This window comes from Stegastes partitus, unplaced genomic scaffold, assembly GCF_000690725.1.
Source record: "Stegastes partitus isolate 25-593 unplaced genomic scaffold, Stegastes_partitus-1.0.2 Scaffold16, whole genome shotgun sequence".
NCBI classification, from domain to species: Eukaryota; Metazoa; Chordata; class Actinopteri; family Pomacentridae; genus Stegastes; species Stegastes partitus.
This window is the reverse complement of record NW_007577747.1, coordinates 1,011,782-1,030,221: the sequence shown is the minus strand read 5'-3', so window position 1 is coordinate 1,030,221 and position 18,440 is coordinate 1,011,782. Positions and strand designations below refer to the sequence as shown.

General features: G+C 42.5%; 1 protein-coding gene across 4 annotated transcripts in view; it reads left to right on the top strand.

Moving 5' to 3' along the window:
- The window catches only part of ankrd50 (ankyrin repeat domain 50), a 37,973-nt gene extending 21,895 nt beyond the window's left edge, over nucleotides 1–16,078 (top strand). For 2 of the 4 annotated variants that reach the window (XM_008291124.1, XM_008291132.1), the window contains exon 4: nucleotides 10,435–16,078. In XM_008291124.1, coding sequence (XP_008289346.1) covers nucleotides 10,435–13,976 — 3,542 coding nt within the window. In that variant the 3' untranslated portion in view covers nucleotides 13,977–16,078. The remainder of the gene's footprint in view (nucleotides 1–10,434) is intronic. The other 2 variants (XM_008291147.1, XM_008291140.1) reach the window with 2 other exon arrangements.
- Nucleotides 16,079–18,440: the final 2,362 nt, after the last annotated feature.

The following is an 18,440-nucleotide window of genomic DNA, read 5'->3' as shown; positions in this document are numbered from 1 at the left end:
TTGTTTTTATGCATCGTTCTTTTTTTTTCTCTTTGCCTGTGGTCTCATTGAAATAATTACAGACTAATTTTAATCATAATCCCTGCATAGGGTTTGATCCAGCCTAGTGTGTGTTCTTTTTTTATCGTGTGGAGGCATCACTGAAATGTAATGGCTACCATCTGCCCGATATTGTTTATGATTCATGCCTGTCAAAGTTGCTGTTTCTCAAGTAGTAAGTACATGTAGGCGCTCTCCTGGGGGTATGAGGGAGTACTGCACAGAGTATAGGAAAGTATTTGATCAGAACCCGCTTATACTTGTGTTTTTGATGAGAGGGGGAGGATGTTGGCTGTTTTTGAAGCACACAAATCAACTCTAATATTAAAATGTTGATATTTACTTTCAGCAAAAGTGAACCTTTTAGAGTCCTTGTGTTTAATCAGACCTTCAACTTTCACCTTCATATTTTAGTCCTTTTAAATGAAGCATGTGACTAGCTGCTCTACATCGATACAGAAGTGTGAATAACCTACTTTCCTATTTTGAAAATGTGACATCCAGCCAATAAGTCATCTCAGGTTCCATCGGTGGCTCCTCAACAACATTACTACCAGTAGGGACTCCAAAAATCTTACTGGAGCTGAATCCACTTATCAAATCTAAATGTGTTGTTTAACATTATTAATGAGTAAACCTGCTCTGGTGCTGCAGCTAAACAAAAAAGGACTGAACTAATCATCATTTTTTGCTCTTTATTTTGCTCTTTATTCTATGTTGCACTGAAGGAGCTGCTCTTAATCTCATTGTACATGTGTATAGTGACAATGAAGGCATTCTATTCTATTCTATTCTATTCTATTCTATTCTATTCTATCAAAAACAGTTCATTTTCTTGATAATGAAGTTGCTGTTCAGTGTCAAAAGCTTTATGTAACTTCATCATTAAGAGCTAATCCTCAACCTTTAACATCCAAAGTTTTGCCAAGTATATTATATTTACTGAAAGCAAAAGGAAAATGATGCTCTTTTGCACCTCTAGCCAACTTTTAACAGCCTCCAAATCCTACCAGCGCTCAGACAAACAGCCCTATATGGAGGTAAGAGCCACATGTTAAGATCTGTGATAATCCGAGCGAGCGCTATTGCTACTCAAATCTCTCCTCCTGCGTGAAAGCATCTCGCAACTAATCCTCGAATACACGGGCGGGGGGGAGGTAGACGACAATGATACAGCCCAGTTTAGACGCGATGCAAAACAAAACCTCGTGCAAGCTGTACTTAGGACTCTGGTAGAAAAGCCAACATGAGCGAGGGATGAGGAAGGATGGAGAAGGCGTGAATTTGTCAACTGCAGCGCCAGCAGTCGTAATCACATGTGAGTTCTACAGGAGCTGTGAAAGATAATAGGTCGGCTACCAACCGCATTCCTGCTCTTTAGCGTTGCAGCGACCTCAATTACAATGATTTCCACTATCATAAAATACATCATTGTTTTAGTGCTTTTCCCGGTTTTGCTCTCAGTTCTTCTAGCTGGTGACGGGGTGGGGGGGCTGCTTGGCCGACGCGAAGTTCTACCAGCCAAAAACGTGAGAAATAGCCACACACAAAGCCACACATAAAAGCCCCTCTTGGTTATGAATCACAGCTTTAATTAAGACTGTTATATTCCTGGCTCAGTCTGAGGAATGTTACAGGAGCGCGTGGCTGCTTTTAGAAGACACTCATCCTGTGAGGCATTTTGATGGGAGGTTTACTCATTTCCTTTTTAACGTGACACATTTGCTCATGGTCCTTTATCTTTTTTTTTTTTTTACCCAAAAGTTACCAGTAGGTCCGCTTGCATACCCCACAGTGTATAGATAAGTCCTTACAAATTTCATAGCTATTGTTTAATAAAAGCTACACTTTCAGGAAATTGTGTGCCTCTGGGGTGGGTCTGTGTTTTTGTTTCCTGTATTTGTGTCTCTTTGGGAGAGGGGGAGCCCACCCTAGCGAAGACCTAAACCACATCTTCCACCTCCGCTCTGCCCACCGTGAATGGAGCTTTCTTTACCCCAACCCGCCAGGAGACAGAACTGATTTACCACCAGTGATCACAAATGAAAAGAGCAGCCCTGTTATAAAGTGTGCGCCCTCCTCCACCTCTCAGAGCAGCCCTTTGTCCAGAGGCTAGCGGGTGAATCTGACACAGGCTGAGGCTGTTCTTTCAAAAAAAAAAAAAGAGGTCATCAAAGCTCTTAACATCTCCCTGGATATGTTTTTTTTTTTTGGTAAACTTTCTTTTTGGTCAAATGTGAGACCTCTCTGGAGGGACCGCGAGATCTTCTGGCCGACTGACAACACAAACACAGTCGTAAAACGGCGAGGATGGTTTATTTCTTCTAGGCTGTGGAATGCTCTCTGCAGACGGACAAAGATGGCTCTGCTTACTTGACTCCTCAGTAAATGACATTTTGCGGCATGATTTGGACTTGGGATGCAAGTTTCAAACGGTTTCCTTAACCGATAGTTGGCTGCATTGACAATTAATAATAATTCTAAATGATGAAACTATCTTTAACCACCAGCGCTCAACGTTCGCCACAAAATCAAAAACTAATGCCGTCATTTAAAATTGCCATTATACCAAATCCAAGTATTAAACACAGCAAATGAGCTGCAGTCATCCACAGTAAATTCAGTTATTAATCTCTTCACAGTGGTTTGATATGAAAATAATCCTCATCGCTGATCTACATGATGGAGTGACTTTTTCACTGTAGTTAGTCCAGCTGCTTGAAACAGCTGCTCAGCTGGAACAGCTGTCCACAAATACTGTTGCAGAAACTTTATCAGTCCAGGAATTTTGTCAGGTTTTATTGCCGCCCCAAAAATGTATTCCTACTGAAAGCAGAGCATCACTGAGGCACTTCATCACTTTAGTTTGAAAGCTTGTTGGAAACATGTAATCAGAGGCCTGCTGTTCTGGAACGTTAGCATCGTTAGCAGACACTGAGCTCCTGGCCTGTGTTAGTCTTTAAAAAAACCTCGTTTGCTTGTGTATTTAGTTTAGTATTAGCCCCACTAGCTAAACCAGATAGCCGTCAGACATATTGTTTTACAAATTCATGCTGCAGAAATTAGCGACATGACCGCCACATTTACGGACTCTTTACAGGCGGTCAGCAAACACACCTGTAACTCCATCTTGTTTGAACATTACGAGGCTCCACCTTGTGGTAGAACCATGTACTACAGCAAGTCTACGCTTCCTTCTCTAACATGCATGCCCCTCATTCCTGCCTTATTGGTTAATATATTATTAAACATTTAAATCAAATGCTTGAGCAACAATCCATCGTTAGCATTCCTACGTTGGACAGATGGGTGTATTGTTGTATAAATACAACAAATGAATTTGTACTTTAACCAGAGAATTAAACAAACTTTAAAGGCGAATTCTGTAATTCTGGAGAAAGATTTTTAATATTTTGATAGTTGGCACGTTCCTGATTTAACGCCCCTCTCACCCATACTGCCGCCTCCTCCCATCTCTCCTTCCCCTCCGTCCTGTACGTGAGCATGGATGCGCACAGGAACACTGGAATAGTGTTGTGTGAATCGGTCACAGCCACTTTGTCTCTCATTTACAGAGGCAGGCCTGTGTACAAACACCAGATTTATTTATTTTTTCTCCCCAAGCACAGCACAAAATGGACAGTGAAGAGAAATTCGCTAAATTCGACAAGTGCACTGGATCAGTATTGCTGGAACTACCTTTAATAATGTGAAAGAACAGCTAAACCAACTCCAGCACCTTTTGGCCGTGCTGTGGTTTGACCAGACAGCACTAAATTGCACAAAAGTAAACCTGAGAGCACATTTGACAAATGCCTTCTGCTACTAAAACACCGTAAAGCCCCTTCTGTCCTCTCCTCTTAGTTTTCAGTATTGATTGTCTCTGTGCCGCGAATCCTTGGTAACAAGAGCGAGGATGACATATTTAATTAGCTTACCCCCCTTTTCTTGAAATTGGCTTACACAGACAAGCTGATTTATGTCCATATTCATGTATGAGTTGTCGTCTGTGAGGCTGCATGTTGAGCTTCACTTTGGATGAGATGAAGACCATAATCCCCGCTGAATACTGTAATTTACCACCATGCAGTCTGACAGCCGGGCAAATTACAGGTCTACCATGTCTGTATCTGTAACACCTTGGGTGCTGCACTGCAGTAACATGACTCTGAACATGGCGAACAAACCGGCTGGCCTCATCCCTCCTGAGGTGATGCCCTTTGGTATGTGGCATGCCTCTGCCACATTATGATTTTTTTCTTCTTCTTCTTCTTAAAGACTGCAGTACAGAGCAAGACATGTCAGTTTTTGATTTAATTGAAGGGTGTTTTAATTAAGTCTGAATTTGACTTTAGCTAGAATAAGTGCAGTGCAGAATTCCTGGGACATTTTTTGGCAGGTTTTGCTGCAGGCGAAAAGTCCTCTGAAGTAAAGGCAGGGTTTTTTTTTTTTTGTACCACACTGCCTCTTGACCTGCATGCCAAGGATGACTTTGCAAGTACCTGATTCCACAGCAAGCTGTCACAGCTTTCCTCACGCTGAATCTGTAATCTGGACATTTCCATGTGAAATCTTTCCAAAATGGTTCCAGACCCTCCTGGCGCTGCATGTTGATAGCAGATAATGGCTTGTTTGACTCGACGGCTAAGAGAGCACGACTGACGGACCAGACTGAGTAGTTTCGTATGCAGGTGAATGGAAACATGTGGCGGCAGGGCTAAATGAGGTCACCGCGGGGTCAGCCGGTGTAGCGACGAACAACAACATGGGCAGAAATTGAGGGAATTCGATCCCTTGTGGGGCAGGGATCTCTCAGAGCTTTAAGAGCTAACTGCCACTGTGAAGCTTGGAAAATTTTATCTTAAGGAAGAATTTGGTCGTTTTAAAGGCTGACAAGCCGACTTTTTGTTTTTAATTACATTGTTGGTTTGGAATATTATGATACTTTGAATGTTGGAACCTTTTTAGCACATAAAAGAACCATTTGGCATGAATAGAGGGATTGTTTGCTGTATAAATCTGACTTTTCTGTGACTACAGAAATTGGTAAATATGTAGTTTAAATGAAGTTCATATTATTTATGTGCCTTTGCTCCTGTTTGATGTGTGTGTCCCTGGCTTCACACACTGTTACTTCAGTCTTCCACTGGGATTTTTTTTTTTCACTTGGATGAAATTTCCAGGCATTCGTGCAGCTGCAAGAAGCTCTGCGATGTGTAGTGACAACTCTCTTAGTGTAGTTATCCATGATGGGATACAGTGAGTGAAGGCATACACATGTGACCAGGTGCACTGCCTTTGACTCAGTCTCTTGTCACCATCTTAATGAGCTTCTGTCATTCAAAATAAGAAGTGAAGCGCTTTGATGGTTAGAAAAAAAGACTTTTCATTTGCACCGTGTTGTGCTCACATGGTTGTGTGATTGATGTGTTATTCCTTGCACAGGTGGTTTGATAGTTTTATCAGAATGCACCCTCACGTCTGAGCCATGTTTTACATGTGTTAAATGTATTCCTGTTAACTCCCACCCCCACCCCCCAGCACATTAGCTCTGTTCAGTTGGCCTACAACAGGTTTAACTGGAAACCCTTTTACATCCCGTCTGAAACTCAGCAAGAGGCGTGTTTGGGCAGGAGTGTTTTCATGTGCTGTGCCCCAAGCTAACATAAATTAATTGTTTAAGTGTAATAATTTCAGTGTCTCGCCTGGTGGTCGTTTAGTATGGCAGAAAATATAAAGGGCACATAAACTGTAGCTGCTTATCTGAAATGATTTCCCCTGCCACAGTTATCTTTGCAGTTAAATTAGGCCCCAAATAGAGTCAAAGCCTCTCAGTTCTTGGCTGTGCCTTTTTCTCACTTGTGAATAAGCTACATTTGTCCAAGATAAAGTAGAAAGTGTTGCCTCCATCCGACCGAAATGAGAGCGTATATGCAATCAAACAAGGAACTTGACAGTATTTTTCAAAGATTAAATGGCAGCACACTTTTCAAAGGACTGTTGTTTGCAGACCGTTGGAGCTGACTCTCATCCACATACTTGTGTTTAGGAGGTTGGCGCTCTGATGTTTTTTGGAGCTGGGAACGCTGCAGCTGTCGAACAGACGTTTGTTGAGCGCGGGTTTACTGGGGAGCCTGAGGAGAGGGCAGCGAGGCTTAGGTTTCTGTTTTCTTTATGGATCCAATGACTTAAGATGGTGTCTCGCAAAAGAACGTGCCGAAGCTGAGGAGCTGCCATCCCGAAATCCCGGGTTGATGAACTCGGACCTCTAGTTTGTCGACACGCATGCACACACGCACGCCGTCTCATTTGTCATCTGAAAAATTAATCTAGAAAGCAAACAGTCCGTCTTTTGTACATGAGGCTCTGTCTCTTGTGGCCGGTATCCAGTTCTGTAACGAGCAGCAGCTGGCTCAGAGGCCTGTACTCGGGAGCTGCATCCCTCACCCTGATGAATGTGTCATTTGTTGCTTGTTTAGCAGTCGCTTTTGTTCAGGGTCTGAACCATCCTATCACACACACACACACGTAACTAACTTGAACACACACAATACTCGGCTCGAGTTTGTGTAGCCTACTTATAATGGTGCAGAATCGAGGCCTTCATGACTGCTGGGTTTGGAAAGAAAGAAAATGGTTCTTGGAAAGCATCTGAACATTTGTAGCCAATGAGAGTTCATGCATTCTTGTATGGTACTTAATAGTAGTTGCTGTTACACCACAGCCATCATATGCAGGTTGGATGACTTTCCCCCTGTGGTTGTTTTTAGTGCTTTATCGGCAGGAGCTGGGCAGTAATAACGCCATGACTTCACAGTTGACATCCAATGAAGTGATGTCTGCTGATGACTTCAATGGAAATTGTAGGCCACCCTCCACCGCGTACAGTAACGGAGGAAAATTTATTTTGGGTGCGTTTTAAACAAACGCTCTTGCTTTGTCTGCTCTTTAATTTTTTTGCTTTTAGAAATAGATTTTTTTTTAAAAAGCTTTCTTTAAGTCTAGGCAAGTGCTTTATTTCATAGTGGCTGCAGTCAAATTTCTATCTCCTCCTCCCTCCTCCAGCTTTCCTATTCACTGTGTCTTCATAATTGGTGTGTCAGCGACCGTGGAATGTAGGAGAAACTGTTTATCATAAACTACAGCACTGAAGCATTTTTCTTGTGTTCCCCAGAGAAAATATTCATGATAGAGTAGCATCTCCAGAATTGGGCTGTAATGCATACCCAATGTTTTTCTTAGTCCCACTGCGAATAGAACAAATCAACATCAAGACATAATATTAGATGTCACACTTTGCTGAAGTCGCTGGCTGGGTGAAAAACCAGTTTTCTTTTGGTCCCCTTGAACCCCTCAAGTCCTTTTTTTTTTTTTTTCGTCCTCAGTTTTCCCTTTAATGGCCTCTTCCCCCATCTCAGCTCGTGGGTTTCCTGTCCCAGCTGGAGCTAACCCAGAATATCCAAAGAAGGATTAGGTCCAGAAGAAGTAGGAGGACCAGCCATTGACGTCAGAGCATCAGAAAGTCACACTCGTAGACAGATCGAGCATCAGATGTCTAGCTTTAAACGTAAAGTGTAAATGCAAAGTTTGTTGCTGCGTGCTTGTGTCAACTGAGGCCCGTGTGATTGTGCACTGATCTGAAAATCAGACATCCAGCAAAAAGGAAAGTAAGCGTGCACACCACATAGTTTAGCCTTCAAGCAAAGCAAAAAAAAACATCAAGAAACTGACATGAAACTAGAGAAAATGAAGAGGGGAAGAGTTAGGAATCTTCTGATGATAGCGTGATGGGCTGAAATTTGATCCGCAGTGCTTGAAGTTTGAGCCGTAATGAGTACACAGAGAACAGGAATGCACATTAGGGCTGTGTGGTACCTTCAATCGTTGCTGTGTCTTTTGATATAAACCTTAAGGTAACCCCAGAGTCATAATAACCCATTACAGCTCTCCCCAGGATGCTGTCAAAATGAGTAATCAGTCCATTTTTTTTTTTGAAGCAAAGGTTTGAAATATACACAAAAAAAAAAACCTTAATGCTTTTTAGTTCTCACAGACAGAAAGACTTCTACTTACTTGTAGCTACTTTGCATGCTTACCATGAATCTGGCTCTTGTAATGTTGGGAGCGCTGGAGTGGGAGCTGGTACAGGAGGTCAGGGAGCTGGAGGAAAGAGAGTAAAGGGAGTGTGAAAAGTGCACACAGTTGCTGAAAACAAAGACGGACCGAAAGTAGGTTAGGGTCATCGAGTTGCTGTAATTATCAGGCTGTTATATGGTGCAGCGCTTGCGAGTGATACTTTATAGCTTTATTAATTTAAACCATTTGCACAGCTGTTCCCTTTGTTATACATTAACTTACATCTGTAGCTAAAATATTGGTAAGTGGGGGGGTTATTGTTTTGACTTTTATCTCGGGTTTCGTTCGAGTCTAGGCTGTCGAACCAAGCTGGATATATACCAAGGACAAAGCTATAAAACAGACTCAGATAACCATGTGGGGTTGCTTGTGTTTTCTCCCACATGTTTCTGCTGCTGCTGCTGCTGGAATTCGTCGTTGAGTGCAGACAAAATTAAGAAAGTTAAAGAAAGACTCAGAGCGATCTCCTGCTTTTTCAGCTTTGTATCACAAAAAAATTAAAATGAAAAGACAGTGCTACAGCGGGACACATAAAGTACAATGCAAATTGATTTTATATCAGCGGGTGAAGTCCTGTGGCAGGACAGTTCACATTGTCCGTATTATAATCAAGTCGTTAATTCCAATAACTGCTCCCTACGTCTTTGGGGTGAGCAAATCTCCCATATAATATTATACAATAAATAATTGGTGCCTGTAACGAAGTTCAACCAAAGAATGTGATTTATTAAAAGTGTTTCAAAGTCTGTAGGTTTCTCCTCTAGTCAAGTATCAAAGGGGACAATTAAATACAGTCGTAAGAGGTGCGAAAGCTTCCGTTTCATCTGGGAACCAATTTCATCTGTCTTATCGCAGTTTTGAAATGTAACGTATACCTTAAGGACAAAGTGAGAGGAGATTATCGTGTGGTGCTCTTGGTGAGTGTGCTTATCTTAAACAAACTCAGAAGCAGGTGATAAAGAAACACGTCGCTCCTTCTGTTTACCGGGATCTGTTGTCCAGACTGTCGGTATCTGCTTGGGAACCCTTGTTAAATTCATCAGGTTTGTTATCTGGCTTCCAGGTGTGTATTTACCAGTGGGCCTTTGAGGAATAAGATTTCACAGCCTTTTCTAGCCGCACAATGGTAGTCAGATGAGCAGAGCACTACGTCAGGTTTGGTGACAGGGTCTCATTCATATTATGCACAGGGGAAAGTTTATTGCATCATAAAAGCAATCGCATTTTAAAAGTTTTGGTGCTGAATTTTGCAGATGTTTTTAAACTAAACCTTTCTTTTCCATACATGACAAGCTCTGTCAATAATGAGAGGCCCTAAAACTAAATGTAAATAACACAGAACGGCGTATAAGTGCACCATTTTACAGAGCAGAACGCAAATGCTTTTCCCATAGTATGGAGCTTGCTAGTAAGTGGAAAAAATCAGTATGTCAACAACTTTAAAAGAGCCTCTGGTGACATTTTTTTCCTGTCCCAGTAACCCTGAGAACCATGGGAACTGTAAATAAAAGTATGCAGAAATGCTCCCCATGCCCTCGGGCTGCAGGCTGCACAGACCATGCACAGATTGTTTTAACATAGAGGAAAGTTCACTTGATGCCCATTAGCTGAGGCCATTATGGAGCCATTTTCCACGTCTCGGAGAGGGATTCCCATTAAATGTCATTCATTAAGACCAACTGTGATAATCTTTTTTTTTTTTTCAATAGGATTTCTGGAGGTCTGTGTGTGGAGCTTGCTTGTCGCACAATAAGTGAGGCATTAGAGAAATGTTTTACAGGCCATTGAAGTGTTACACACATTGCTCTCCTCCATTTTGATTCTTCAGCGCCTACTGCAGATTTGCTTCAGATGATTATCAGCCTCTCCAGTCCTTCAGTGTGTTGAATTACCAATTACATGGGCTTCAGTGTTTAAATAAATCAAATAAATAAGATTTTTTTTTAGACATAGTTAGACATATCTATATGTATATGTTATTTTATTAAGGCTGCCTGCATTATTTCAGTCAGATTTATACTGAAATTATAGATTTTTTGGTAACACAGTTAAAATTATTTTGCCATTAAACACTGTGTAGTGCACTAACTACCCCAAGGTACATGACTAGTGGATACATATTAGCGATGATTTCAAGGTCAAACGTGGGAAAGATCATTGTTGAATTCTTTAACCATCCTTTGCATCTTTCCTATGGTGACCAAGTTATCTCTCCATGTATTTGTCAAACTTATCTAGTGTCCTTTCTTGTTATTTCAGGATTCCGCAAAATCAGCCTTGATGATCTGCGCAAGGCCTATATCGTCAAGGATGTGCAACAGTACATTCTTCACCGGCTGGATCAAGAGGAGGCCCTGAGGCAGCACCTGACCAAGGAGACTGCTGAGATGCTCAACCAACTCCACATTAAAAGCAGTGGTTGTTTCCTGTACCTGGAACGTGTGCTGGATGGTGTGGTGGAGAACTTCATCATGCTTCGTGAGATCCGCGACATCCCTGGCACTCTCAATGGCCTCTACCTGTGGCTCTGCCAGAGACTATTTGTCAGAAAACAGTTTGCCAAAGTCCAACCAATTCTTAATGTAATCCTGGCAACTTGCAGGCCGCTCACAGTCAAGGAACTGTACCATGCAGTCTGGACCAAAAACATGACACTGACTATGGAAGAGTTTCAGAAAAAGATGGACATTCTCTCCAAGTTGTTGGTTGATGGCCTTGGGAGTACTAAAATCCTTTTTCACTACAGTTTTGCAGAGTGGCTACTGGATGTTAAGCATTGCACCCAGAAGTACTTGTGCAATGCAGCAGAAGGACATCGGATGTTGGCGATGAGTTACACATGCAGGGCAAAGCAGCTCAAACCACTCGAAGTGCAGGAATTTGCACTGCACCTTGTCAATTCCAATCTGCAGATTGAGCCATTTAATCTGGCTCTTTGGATGGTTTGGAATGGAACCCCTGCTAAAGACTCTCTGAGCACCTCTATACCAAGAGAACAGGAGGTTCTGCAGCTTCTGGTCAAAGCTGGCGCTCATGTTAACAATGAGGATGATCACGCATCATGTATTGTACAACAGGCCCTTGAAAGAGAGGACTCCATACGGACATTACTGGACAATGGGGCATCTGTGAACCAGTGTGACTCCAGCGGAAGAACTCTGTTAGGCAATGCTGCATACAGTGGAAACCTTGATGTAGTTAACCTGCTAATATCAAGAGGGGCAAACATGGAGCTAGAAGACAACCATGGACAAACGGCACTTACTCTTGCGGCGAGGCAGGGCCATACCAAAGTGGTCAACTGCCTAATTGGCTGTGAGGCCAACATAAACCACACAGATCATGATGGATGGACTGCCTTGCGCTCAGCAGCTTGGGGTGGACATTCAGAAGTTGTGTCTGCTCTACTTTATGCTGGCGCCAAAGTGGACTGTGCTGATGCTGATGGTAGAACTGCTTTGAGAGCTGCTGCTTGGGGAGGTCATGAAGACATCGTGTTGAACCTTCTGCAACATGGGGCTGAGGTCAACAAAGCAGACAATGAAGGAAGAACAGCTCTCATTGCTGCAGCATACATGGGACACCGAGAGATTGTTGAGCACCTACTGGACCATGGAGCTGAAGTTAACCATGAAGATGTTGATGGGAGAACTGCCCTTTCAGTCGCTGCTCTGTGTGTCCCTGCTAGTAAGGGCCATGCATCGGTTGTGAGCCTGTTGATCGACAGAGGAGCAGAGGTCGACCACTGTGACAAAGATTGCATGACTCCTCTCCTGGTGGCTGGCTATGAAGGACACGTAGATGTAGTCGATCTGCTTTTGGAAGGTGGAGCCGATGTGGATCATACTGACAACAATGGCCGCACCCCTCTACTGGCTGCTGCGTCAATGGGCCATGCATCTGTTGTCAACACCTTACTTTTCTGGGGAGCTGCTGTTGATAGCATTGACAGTGAGGGAAGGACTGTGCTGAGCATTGCATCTGCTCAGGGTAACGTGGAGGTGGTCAGAACTCTGCTGGACAGAGGTCTGGATGAGAATCACAGGGATGATGCAGGCTGGACCCCGCTACACATGGCTTCATTTGAGGGCCACCGCCAAGTGTGCGATGCCCTTATTGAACAAGGTGCTCGTTGCACAGAGGTAGACAATGATGGTAGAATACAGCTGATATTAGCTGCACAAGAGGGACATTATGACTGTGTGCAAATTCTTCTGGAAAACAAGTCTTGTATTGACCAGAGGGGATATGATGGGAGGAATGCACTCAGGGTAGCTGCACTAGAAGGTCACAGGGACATTGTTGAACTGCTGCTGAGCCACGGTGCTGATATAGACTACAAAGATGCAGACGGACGCCCAACTCTCTACATATTGGCACTTGAAAATCAGCTTGCCATGACAGAGTATTTCCTTGAAAACGGTGCAAATGTGGAAGCTTGTGACACTGAGGGCAGAACGGCCCTTCATGTATCCTGCTGGCAAGGGCATGTTGAAATGGTAAGGCTGCTGATTAACTATCATGCTGATGTGAATGCCTGTGACAATGAGAAGCGATCCGCCCTCCAGTCCGCTGCATGGCAAGGCCATACAAAAGTCGTGCAGTTTTTGATAGAGAATGGCACACATGTGGATCATACATGCAACCAGGGAGCAACCGCACTTGGCATCGCTGCCCAGGAGGGTCACATCGACGTAGTGCAAATACTTCTTGAAAACGGTGCTGACCCCAACCACGCTGATCAGTTTGGACGAACAGCAATGAGAGTGGCAGCCAAAGGTGGTCATTCAATGATCATAAAACTTCTGGAAAAATACGGAGCCACAACTCTAAATGGCTGCAACCCATCTCCAGTACACACCATGGAGGAAAAAACGCCGCTGTCAGTGACGGGGAAAATGCAGTCCCTCACCATCAAATCTAGCAGTTCTGGCAGCACTGGGGCAGGAGATATGCAGTCGTCTGGACGTGGTCTACCCAACGGGCCTGTCCATGCTTTCAGTTCACCATCAGAGTCTCCTGATTCCACTGTAGATCGACAGAAATCCTCCCTGTCGAATAATTCCCTCAAGAGTTCAAAGAACTCCTCCTTGAGAACCACATCCTCTACAGCCACTGCGCAGACTGTGCCAATTGACAGTTTTCATGGACTGACATTTACAGAACAAATTCAACAGCACTCACTGCCTCGCAGTCGGAGCAGACAGTCTATTGTGTCCCCTTCTTCTACGACAAAGTCCATTGGTCAGCAGCCATCATCTCCATCCAATGACTTTGACTGGTCTCAGTTAAAACCTAGTCTGAAGTCAACAAAGGGATCTAAGACTGGAAATGGGACGTCAAATGGCAAAGGAGCACTGGGAGACAAAAAGAAAACCAAGAACAGCGGATCATCCCAAGGTCAGGTTCTGGAGTATGAAATGACCCAGTTTGACAAGAGAATCGCCCTCAACAAATCAGTCGCTAACATTGCCGTAAAGGATCCTCATTGTAAAATCATGATTGGTGGTTCAATTCAGCAGGAAAGAGGGCAATGCCAAGATCAGTTCTATATCCAGCAGCAGAGCTGTTCTGAGAAAAAGAGGAATGGAATCATGACCAACCCCAACTATCATCTACAGGGTAATCAGGTTTTCTTGGGTAGGGTATCAGTTCCTCGGACTGTGCAGAACAGGGGCCACCAGGATGTTCTAGAGAACTATCCCATTGGGGAAACCGAGCTAAGCCTTAAACAAGCCCTAAAACTGCAGATTGAAGGATCAGACCCTGGGTTTAACTACAAAAAGGAGACTCCATTATAGCTGGTAAGAGACAGGTATCAAAATAAACCTCCAGTATGTGCTCTTGTTGAAACACATCAAGCATATGTCTAGAAGTTGAAATCATGGCCAGGGTGACAGCACATAATACACAAGTATTTGACCTGTCTGTTCATTTACAGTGACTGATACAGGGACTAGTAACTGACACCTAGTTGATACTGGATTGCACTCAACAGAACCATCATTAGTTGGATTTGATCTGACCTGCATGAAGAATGCCTCAGTCTGGATAAGCAGACATTTTCCTCCCGAACAAAACATTAACCCAAATCATTCCTGTACTGTTTCAGATGTGTTGAATGCCATTCATCATGCAGACGTTGGAGGGATTGTGCCAAAGCAACTGTTTTCATCTGCATAAAAAGTACTTTTTTTTTCCATCAGTGGGAGACCTCAAAACAATACCTAGGGAAGATTGTTGATTGCTGCCTGAGGCTTTTGTGAACTGATACTTCGATGTGCCTACATCTGTTACAGCCTTGTTCATGTACTCATGCAAACTATCATTTTAATTTAATGTAATGCTATTTAATAAACAGTGTATGCACTTTTAAAAGAGTAAAATGACAGACATGCATTTGTTCTATTCACTTTGTATCCCATCCATGTTTTATCAGATTGTTTGAGGGAAACATACCAATGCTTTTTTTTTTTTAATTTTTATTTTATATTATGTTGGTTCTGTTTACTTTTTTCACACTGACAGCAATGTACTACTGGGTACATTGTCACAAACCAGAGGACATAACAGTAACTGATGCCATGGTATGAATTTAAGCGCATTGATAGTCTGCCTTTCTAGAGACCCCAAATAATCTGTGTTAACTTTGATCAGTGTGCTAAACCTATGTTGTGTGTAAAATGTTAATAGCTATGGCGATTTACTTCACAAGTATATACAAGCGTATTTATTTTTGGAAAAAAGCCACTTTCGTTGCATTTTGTGTTACATTACCATGGTGCTGTGTTCAGAAGTTGCCTGCAGTTATTTTGGACTCCCAGTTTTGTTGGCTTCGTGCGTTTGTGTATTATTACGAAAATGTAAGAATGAGGGAGGATCATTGAAAATGTGTAAAAAAAAAAAAAGAGAGAGAGAAAAGAAAATGTCAATTTTGTCCCTATGGGATTTTTCAGTTGTTGTGTTGTGTGTTATGTTTTTGTGTGTGCATAAAGAATATTTAAATAACCCATTGTGTACCGTCAGCAAAGGTTTGGTGCTAAACGCAGCGATTTCAAGTGAAAGCAGTGAACTTAAAAAAAACACACACACCACCACAAAAAAAAACAACGCATTTGTCCGCAGAGTTACATGTATAACCTACTGCAGTGCAAGAAACTAAATTCAAGCTTTGTTTTCTTATCGTCATGTGGTTAATTTTCAGTAATTCCTGCTGGATTTTTCAGGGGCATGACACAAGAAGGCTCAAAAAGGGTTCAGCCATTAAGAGAACTTCTCGCTGATATTGCAGAGCTGCAAAGCCAAAGTTGCAACAGCACACTGGCCCACCTCCTCCCTGTGAGAAGCTTGAGTATCAGTTCAACAGGACTTAACCCTGTGGGAGACGGAGGGAAGGAGGTGCTCGGCTGTGACACTGAGGGAACCGAAGCATCTGTTTCTCATGAACTGCGTGGAGCTGCGTTAGCGTTTACAGGCTGTGTCATATTTTTGCAGGCTTTTCATAATGTTAACAGTGAGCTATTTTTCGCCAAGAACTGGGATTGTGGGGAGTAGAAACCTATCGCATGCACAAACATTTATAAGCCCTAGTGAAAGCTCTCAGCTCTTCAGTACTACAGTAGCTCAAACGTATGCCATGAAGGGTCAACAGAAGGATTCAAGGCAGGATCAGGTCTAGAAACAGTGTTGGAAAACATTCTGTATAGTCTTACTAAGCAGTTATCTTGTTTGTCTTGACTGTGTTTTGTCTGTCATCTTTGATTTGACTGTCAGTGATTGGTTTGTAAATAGCTTCCCATGTACATTCGACTTTCATTTAAAAAGAATTCCTGTATTATATGAAGTGGAATTTTCTGATGTATATTAAAGTGCTTAATAAACATATTTGCTTTACTGCTGAAAAGGAAGTCGTTTGGGAACTTATTCACTCGTAAATGGAGCTCCATTCATAAACAGAGCAGAGGAATGCAATCATTTAATGTTATGTCAGTGTAAAGCCTTCTCGTTATGAATGTTTTGTGAGTTAAATTAATGTCTGGTGTCTGAAGATATACTGAAGGTGATTTTTCAGCAGATACTTTAAATTCAAGGCCGGCTGACTGGCATGTTTACGACAGAAAAGCCTGTCTTTAGTACTACTGCTCCAGAAGAGCTGAAATAGCACTGACTGATTATTTTTTTTCCTCATATTTTTCCATTTCTATCTCGGTTTCCTCTTGTTTTCTTTGAATTCAGCGGTCTGAAGTTTTTATTTTTTTCCTATTGTATCTGTGAAACCACAACATGTGCTGTTAATACTTCCTTCACTGTTTGGTCATTTGATGTGAAGGGCCAAACCAGGACACGGCAGGCATCACAACACATGGAGCGTGCCAAGTGCTGTTGCTGCCCCCCTTCCCTCCGGTTCACTCGGTTCATCTCAGTTGAAAGCGAGCTGCAAGAGAGATCAAACAGAGCTAGTTTAATGATTTTTTTTTTTTAAAGCTTTATTTTCCCCTTTTTTTACCAAATCTTTCACAATTACACACATTACAAATCAGATACTTTTACTGGCTTTCTTGGTCATCACAGTGAATTATCCATATTTAAATCAAAAATAGTCACACAGCATTTTAGTAACAAACTTCAGCTGCGCTTCAAACGCATTTAACACAATGAGCAGCATTCTAGCTTTTGGAATTAGGCTTTATTGCCAACATTTCATGAAGAATTGCACCACAGAGCCGTTAAAGTGGCATTCAGACTTTTGGGCCTTCTGCAGATCCCTTTTCTGTGTGTTTTGGGAGGGTGGGTGTTAACGAGTTAACCATCTGCTACTGATGTCATGTAGTCTGCACTGTCCAAGCTTGGAGAATCTCCTCGAGAACCATCTGCCAAGGACCACATCTGGTCCGTCTCCACCCATGCCCTTGTTTTGGATACAGCGTTAACAGGCTCCTTCGCAATATACACAACATGGCGACAGTTGTGGCCAGCTTGTTCCAGGAGCATTTTTAAACCCAGCGGCCTTCTTTTGTGCGTCTTCGAGAGCCACGTGCATGCGGGGTTTTATTCCAGATAAAGGCCTGAGCAAGAGGATTTCTCTGATTAGCACGTTAGCTGTCAGAAACTACTGTGTGACACCAGCTGATTTGATGTTTTGTGGTACTGAAAGCCTGCAAATATTTGGCTCTAAGCTGGCTTAAGGTAATCATCAAATCAAAAAAAATAAAAATAATAAATGCTGTTGGTTCTCATGTCCTTGGGGGGAACATTTTCTCCCAACTTGTCTTCACAAGAATGCAAACACTGAAAACATTTCTTTGCAGTTTGGCAGGTTTGTGCGCCTGGCATCTCTCCTTCAACTTGTTCTGTGATCACATATGTTGTCCTTTAGCTGATAGTAGTACAAATGTTATCAGAAGGCAGCAACATATTAGGTTTACAGGTTTGTGTGCGCTCCAGCTTTACTGAGTTACCTGGATGTTAAAAAAACTTTGAGGAGGTTTCTTCAGATGAAATACTTTTGGTGGCTGAACAAACCAGACCAGTGAAACAAAACTGACAAAAAATATGATTTTCTAAAATGTCCTCAACCATATCAACTGTGCTGAAGAGGAGCCAATGTATCTGTGGGGGTACAACCACACTCAAGTTTATGTAATAAATCCTAATCAGTTAACATACACACATCTAGCAGTTTTGTTTAATAGATTCTCTTAAGTTTTGAACCAGCATCAAAACCTACAAGTTCAAACTGGCCTCCTCTCCAACTCCCTCAGTCCAACTCATCAAGTGCAGCAGTGAGACTGTTTGAGAGTACATCTTGTCAGACCATTTTTACTCTGCAAATGTTAATTGCTGTTCTGGGAAACTGGCATCTGTACAAGCATAAACAGTCAACTTGTGGGGATCAGTGCCAGCTCTGATTTGGTGAGGAGGCAGCCAAGTGGCAGACTCATGGAGAAATTTTTACAAAGGGGTATTTAAATCTGTCCATCCATTTTTTATAATGACACAAGTGCGGCCATGCAGAGCCCTTCATCATACCGGGTTTCAAATTAGATTGACTGGAGCTGCAAGTCTATGAACGTTGTTCAAACTGTGAACTGAAAGGTGGATTTCTCTAAACTCACTGTAATTACACGACGATCCAGAAACGGCTGCAATTTAAGCAATGTTGAATGGAAATCCATGTTGTAGTTGGAGAGAGGCTTAAAATACAGTCACTGCCACGTTTACTAGGTGTTATGTTGGTTTTACATGATTTAGAACGTTTGGAAAGG